Raw genomic sequence first — 6,580 nt, 5'->3', positions numbered from 1 at the left:
AACTTCAGCAGAATGGCCATCACAGTTTCGTACGGAGCCTCCAGCTGTGGGCTTATGCAGACGATCTGTTGCTAGTAGTTGCAGGCTACAGCCGGAGCGACATGGAGCGTCGCGGCAACGAAGCAATAGAACAGCTCGTTCGCTGGGGGGAGATACATAAGCTCTCCTTCAGCCCTGAGAAATCAGAGGCCCTGACGGTGGCCCGAATTGGAGTTTTGGCACGCCGGCCAATATACCGAATTAGGGGAAACCCCATCCGAAGGGTGAATGAGTTAAAGTACATCGGTGTAATCATCGACCAGACGCTATGTTGGACGCCCCATCTGAGGAATGTTCGAGACAGAACAAACCTCGCGATAGCGGCACTATCGAGATTGGCTAGGGAGAACTACGGGCTTAGTGGGGAGGCGCTTCGCACCATCTATAAGATGAGTGTTGAGCGCGTTATCTGCTATGCCTGTGGTATCTGGTACAAGGACTCTGCCAACGTGAAGCAGAGCAGAACACTTCTCACGATACAGCGACCCGCAGCCTTGCGAATTACAAGGGCTTACAGAACTGTGTCAACGGAGGCGGCCCTGGTCTTGGCCGGGCTCCTCCCGCTTCCTCTGATAGTCAGCAGTGTTGCCGCAATGAAATTTTAAAACGTACTGAAGCGCCTTCAAAAAATGTACTATTTTCCGTCAAAATGTACTAGTTCTATGAATACTTTGTTTACGTACCTATATATATATAGGCACTTAAGTATATATAGTTTATTGTCAAATAATTTAATTTTAAATCTTATTTTTGGAATTTTTTTTGAAAGCTATTTATCTACACATCTATTATTTATTATAAAATGAGCATTACAATGACAACATTTATTAATAATACTATTGAATTTCATCTTAATTTTATAACCAATCGTGCTTTAAAAAAATAATTATAAATTTGTTATATTATATTATTTTATTCTTTATTATACTTTAAATTTTTTTGATGTTATTGCATCACTTTACGAAGTGGTATATACGTAATTGCATCAGTTTTAGTACCTATTTAATTAATTTCAATCATGACAGCAAAAGATAAGGATGCTTGTTTCTTTTAAACTATTTGATGAAAACGTTACATAAAATTGGGGTTGCATAATCATCCGAAATTATTATTATATTTTTGACTGGAAATTACAGGATTTATGCAATTTTAGTTTAATTAATGTCATATAAAACTGACTGCTCGTACAAGTTTGCTTAAAACATGCAACTCAAAAAACCCCAAAATGGCAGCTCAAGAAGTAGATCACGCGTGTCCTGACCTTCTTATATAGACCTTGGAACAGTCGGAAGCGCGGCCATTTTGGAACCATACGTAACATTAACCCTTATTTCTTTTACTACGATTACTAAAATTGAAGTTCATAATTTAAGAATTAAATTATAGTGGTAGAAAATAATATAAAAGTATTTATATTATTTATACTCGTACAATTTCAAAACTATTTTCTGTAATAATTTGTTTCTGACTTAACGGATATTTTGATATTATTGACGACAAAAGTTTAAAATCATTGATTTCCTTACCTGTCCATTATTTTTGTTTGACGGAGTTGAATTGTTTGGACCACGTGGCATGAAAAATTTTGTCAAGGTCCTGATGAGAATGTGCAGACAACTGAACGTGTGAAAGAAGACCACTGAGTCAAGACCGTTTACACGTGCAACTATCTATGTTGCTGACGTCGATGGACACACACCATTTGTATGTTGTGATTGGATAATTTAGAATAGCAAGCAGTGACACTAGTGACACTTTATTAAACTAATTTTTCTCATTTTTTCGTTAAGGCGTGAAATATTATTTTGTACCGTAAATGGTACTTGAAATATTATAATGTACTGAAAATGTACTAAAAATCTAAATGTACTTTCAATTTACTGGAAAGGGCAAAATGTACCAGAAAAGTACAAATGTACTAGGAACGGCAACAATGGTAGTCAGCCAAGAGGCAGCCTTCTACCGGACGACGGTGGAGGGCATCGAGGCTAAGCATTGTGATCAGATGTACCCGATCAGACTGAGATGTCAGACAGACGTTTTAGGAGTCCATTCAGCCTATAGGATTGGACTGGATTGGGATGCCAGTGAACCGGCAAACGTTGGTATTGAAATATATACCGACGGCTCTAAAGACGGTAGCTTGGTCGGTGCCGCGTTCTGTGTCTACTATGACGGAGTCCATGCGTACAGTCAGTCAGACAGACTGAATGAGGAGGCGTCTGTGTTCCAGGCAGAACTGGTGGCCCTGGCGGGGGCGTCCCAGTGGATCCTATTACATCCGGGTCCAGAGCCGGTCACAGTTTACTCCGACAGCCAATCGTCGCTTCAGGCTTTGAGCGACAGGTACCATCGCGACCCGTTGGTACATGAAGTCAGAAGTAAGGTGCTGAGGGCAACGCATAAGCGGCACGTTGCCCTGCGTTGGGTCCGAAGCCACATCGGGATCCCGGGCAACGAACGTGCTGATCAACTGGCAAAGGCGGGAGCCAGTGGCCCATTTGTGACGAGGAAGGTAGAACCCTCGACATAAAAGGTATATTGTTACGGAGATCGATGATACATTGGCAGGAGCGCTGGAATCAAAGTACGGTGGGTAGGTTGACCCAAGCTTTCGTGCCTAATGTCGGCCGGATTCCAGTGAGTTGTGATTTCAGATTGACGCAAATCTTGACCGGACACGGGAGGTTCCCCCACTTCAAGTCCAAGTTTGGACAAGGAGATGGTCGCTGCCCCTGTGGGTGTCCTCGCGGTGACGCGAGACACTATGTGCTTGACTGTCCTCTCACAGAGGACTTCCTCCTAGGGGCTGACCAAGTCAATTGGAATAAGCCCCCTGAACAAGTGCTTCGAACGCTTGCAGCTAGTGAAGGGAACAAAAAGAGACTAAAGGAATTGATGGTTATCGTTACTGATCTAATTGATCAATAGGGACCCTCCCTAGTGAGAGGCCCCCACCGCCAGTTCGTTTGTGCTTCGCACTTCTGTTGAGCACTTTCTTGTACAGACATACTGTACACCTTGCATGTCTGTTTGAGGCCGGACCCGGGAAGCAATGAAGGCGAGGAAGGCGAGGAAAGCAATGAAAGCAATGAAGGTCGGCACTCTCTAGACTGCCTAGACTCGAGCCAGAGCTAGAGCCAGAGCCCTAGCAATATCCCCGGGCCGACTTATTTGTCACGGCGCCTGGTGACTTCTGGGCTACGGACCAGCCAATGATTAAGTTATCGTCCCTTTCTCCCTGTAATGCCATTTGGCGGGGCAGGGGCAAGACTACGAGGTAGTTATATGAGAAGCCTGTAAACAGCACTATACAAGACATAGTCTGTATTGTTTGCTCAAAAGCAGCATCAGCATCAAGTGCTCACAAGTGTAAATCGTGTAATATGTTTGTTCACGCAGTTTGTGGTGAAGTAGATCCTAAAGAGGAAGGATATGGTAAGAATGTACAGTAGAGCCTCGATTATCCGACCCCCGATTGACCGACACCTCGGTTAACCGACCGTCCTTGACGCAAATTTCAAATGTCCGCTAGTGATGTGGCGCTAGAATATTTGGCTATGTCTTGGCTATTTTAATATTATTTTTACGTGTTTTAGCTGGCAAAACTCATTCAACCATGAAAGGGAGCCAGTGTTTAAACGTGGCTTAATTTTCTAATTTTTAACGATACAATAGCGACGATTATTATTTAAAAAAATTTTTGTTACGCTTAACATCGATGAAAATTTAACGCGAAGTAGGTTAAAAGCGATATACTAATATACTAATTACATGGGATATAATAATATACTACACTAATAATGGATTTTTTCATACTTTTCGGATATCTGACTTTTCAATTATCTGACCAACCCCAGTCCCCAATTAGGGCGGATAATCGAGGCTCTACTGTAGTTGGATTCACCTAGTTTGTACTGATTTAGCAGAACCACTTCCTAAAATATTTATAGTTAAAATTGTATTTGTATGAGTAATATTTGTTTAGGCAATTTATTGCAAATCTTCATTTGTGTAAGACTGCTAACTTTTTACAGTTCAATGAGAGAGGAGTAAAATGAAAGAGAAAAATTAGGCAATAGATCAATAAGTGTGAGTGAGAACTCATCACTACTGTTGCAATTTATTTGTAGCCATCTATCACAATCAAGCATTGATGTTTTCTGGTCNAGGCTTAATTTTCTAATTTTTAACGATACAATAGCGACGATTATTATTTTAAAAAATTTTTGTTAGGCTTAACATCGATGAAAATTCAACGCAAAGTAGGTTAATAGCGATATACTAATATACTAATTACATGGGATATAATAATATACTACACTAATAATGGATTTTTTCATACTTTTCGGATATCCGACTTTTCAATTATCTGACCAACCCCAGTCCCCAATTGAGTCAGATAATCGAGGCTCTACTGTATTATTAATGGATGTATCGATATCGATAACACTTAGTTCAGCTAAAATAGGGCCAATAATAGACCCCATAGGTATGCCAGATTTTTGAATATAGTATTTACCATTAAATTGGAAATGGTTGTTCAATAAGATAAGGATGACAAGATCAATGAGCCAATCTGCACAATTTATAGACCTGAGGGAGTTAACAATTCTATCTTGGATGATACTGGTGTACATATTCTTGATGTCCAAAGACAATATTCTAAACCTGTTTTCCATTTTGACTTCCTTTAGGTTATTAAGAAATTCATCAGTGCTTTTAATGCAGTGTTTAGACATTACTAGGGATTTTAGTTTGGATTTGACAAATAATTCTAAGTTATATAAACAATAAAATTTAATATCAACAAGAGGTCTATAAGCAATGGGTGTTTTATGGGTTTTGATCCTTATGTTAAACTTGGGGGTGCGGTGACCATAACTAGTGATAAACTTATAATCATCTTTATCAATAATTTTGATAGTTAATAGTTTTTTTAGACTAACAATCAATTCTTTTTTAATTTTAAGTGTCGGACCATGGGACAGTTCCTCATACAAGTTGTTATCTAAAAGATCCTGGGCTACCTTAATATAACCCTGATAGTTCATGACAATACTCTGCCTAGATTTGTCAGCCTGTAAGTTGACTAAATTATTATTCTTAATTAATTTTTTTAAACCTTTATTATTATTATTATTATTATTATGTGTCCATAAGGATCTTTTATGGTTTTTACTAAGATTGTGATTTTTAACAATATTTTGGACTTTATTTTTAATTTCAATATGGTTGACAATGTCTAAACTGTTGAGAATATACTCTAACTCAATGGCAATTTTGCTTTTAGGTAAATATGTTTGGAAATTAAAATCTAAACCTTTAGCTAATAAAGCTTTAATTCTATTGGGGATTTGTACATCAGACAGATTAATAACCAATTTGTTTTTCCAATTATTTATTAGATCCATCGTTGGGATACCACAATGTTGAACTAGTTTATTATACTTCTTGGTAAAATAGCTATTTTGGTTAAAGAGAGGAGTGGGGGTAAAAATATTAGTATTTTGGCTGTTCTTTTTAAGTTTTTTCACTAGCTTTTTAATNCTCTTAACTGAAAAGCACCATTCATTTTCTTTCAAAACTAAACATATTTAACAATAAACAAAGTCAAAGCATTTGATTCTGATTCCATTATAAACATGCTAAAAGTAAATTCATTTGGCATCTATGATTTCAACTAATTATTTTTGCTTCATAATTTAATGTAATAAATGTTCAACTTCTAATTAATTTAATCTCTTCCAAAATCTGCATATAATTACCATTACAGGCCTAATGATACATTATTGATCAATTTAATTCAGTTCAAAGGATGTATTTGTCATATTAAAGAGTATTAGTTCAAATTGCACAAGACATACATTATATTTATTTAAAATGTAAATATTAATAGTAATTATAAATTAGGTATACCATAAATTATATTATTATTTATATTACAAGGTTAATAATAATAATAATAAATTAATTCAATTTGAAATATTGAGAAAGAAAATTGATTTTTTTAATATTTTTTCAAACTAAATTATTATTATATTCTGAATTAGAATTTTAGTAAAAAGTGGCTCAAATATCCTACGACAAATTGTGCAACGTTTAGAGCTATGCATTGTGCAATTAATATAGAAAAAATTATGTTCAGAGAGCGCATTTAACAATAATTACTGCAAAAATAAACAGAAAACTTTGACTTTCACACATTCATCAGTTAACATTTCTCATACTCACTTTTAATAAGTTTTCTTGAGAGTAAGTGCTTGGTTAAACAGCCATTCGTTTATATTTAATTTATTTAATACTGTTAAGTACTAAAAAAAAATTTAAAAAAAATGAAAACAGGTAAAAACCCTATTGTCCTATTCACTAGTTTCAACGGTATGCTCTCATCTCCATATTATGCGCCCTCTGGTGTTATAAATTTGCTAATAAGATAAAATTATATTTTATACTAGCTGCAAGGAGCCGCTTCGCTGGGTTTTTATTTGTGGGCATAAAGTAACGATAGTGAAGATTAAGATAATTACATTATAGCCAA

General features: G+C 36.6%; 1 protein-coding gene across 1 annotated transcript; it reads right to left on the bottom strand.

Annotated features, from left to right (window-relative positions):
* Window positions 1-4,403: 4,403 nt before the first annotated feature.
* On the bottom strand, window positions 4,404-5,563 carry LOC111641901. The gene has a single exon (XM_023388149.1). It carries the CDS (start codon window positions 5,451-5,453, stop codon window positions 4,404-4,406), a length of 1,050 nt encoding a protein of 349 aa, XP_023243917.1. The 5' UTR covers window positions 5,454-5,563.
* Between the last annotated feature and the right edge of the window lie 1,017 nt (window positions 5,564-6,580).

This window comes from Centruroides sculpturatus, unplaced genomic scaffold (assembly GCF_000671375.1).
Source record: "Centruroides sculpturatus isolate CEXI.00-Female unplaced genomic scaffold, Cexi_2.0 scaffold1373, whole genome shotgun sequence".
Lineage (NCBI taxonomy): Eukaryota > Metazoa > Arthropoda > Arachnida > Scorpiones > Buthidae > Centruroides > Centruroides sculpturatus.
Note: the sequence above shows the minus strand (reverse complement) of the source record. Positions and strands in the feature narration are given on the sequence as shown.

Bases quoted from the DNA above. Each gene is read 5' to 3' on its own strand.
- LOC111641901 (XM_023388149.1), bottom strand. From the start codon at position 5,453: ATGGATCTAATAAATAATTGGAAAAACAAATTGGTTATTAATCTGTCT.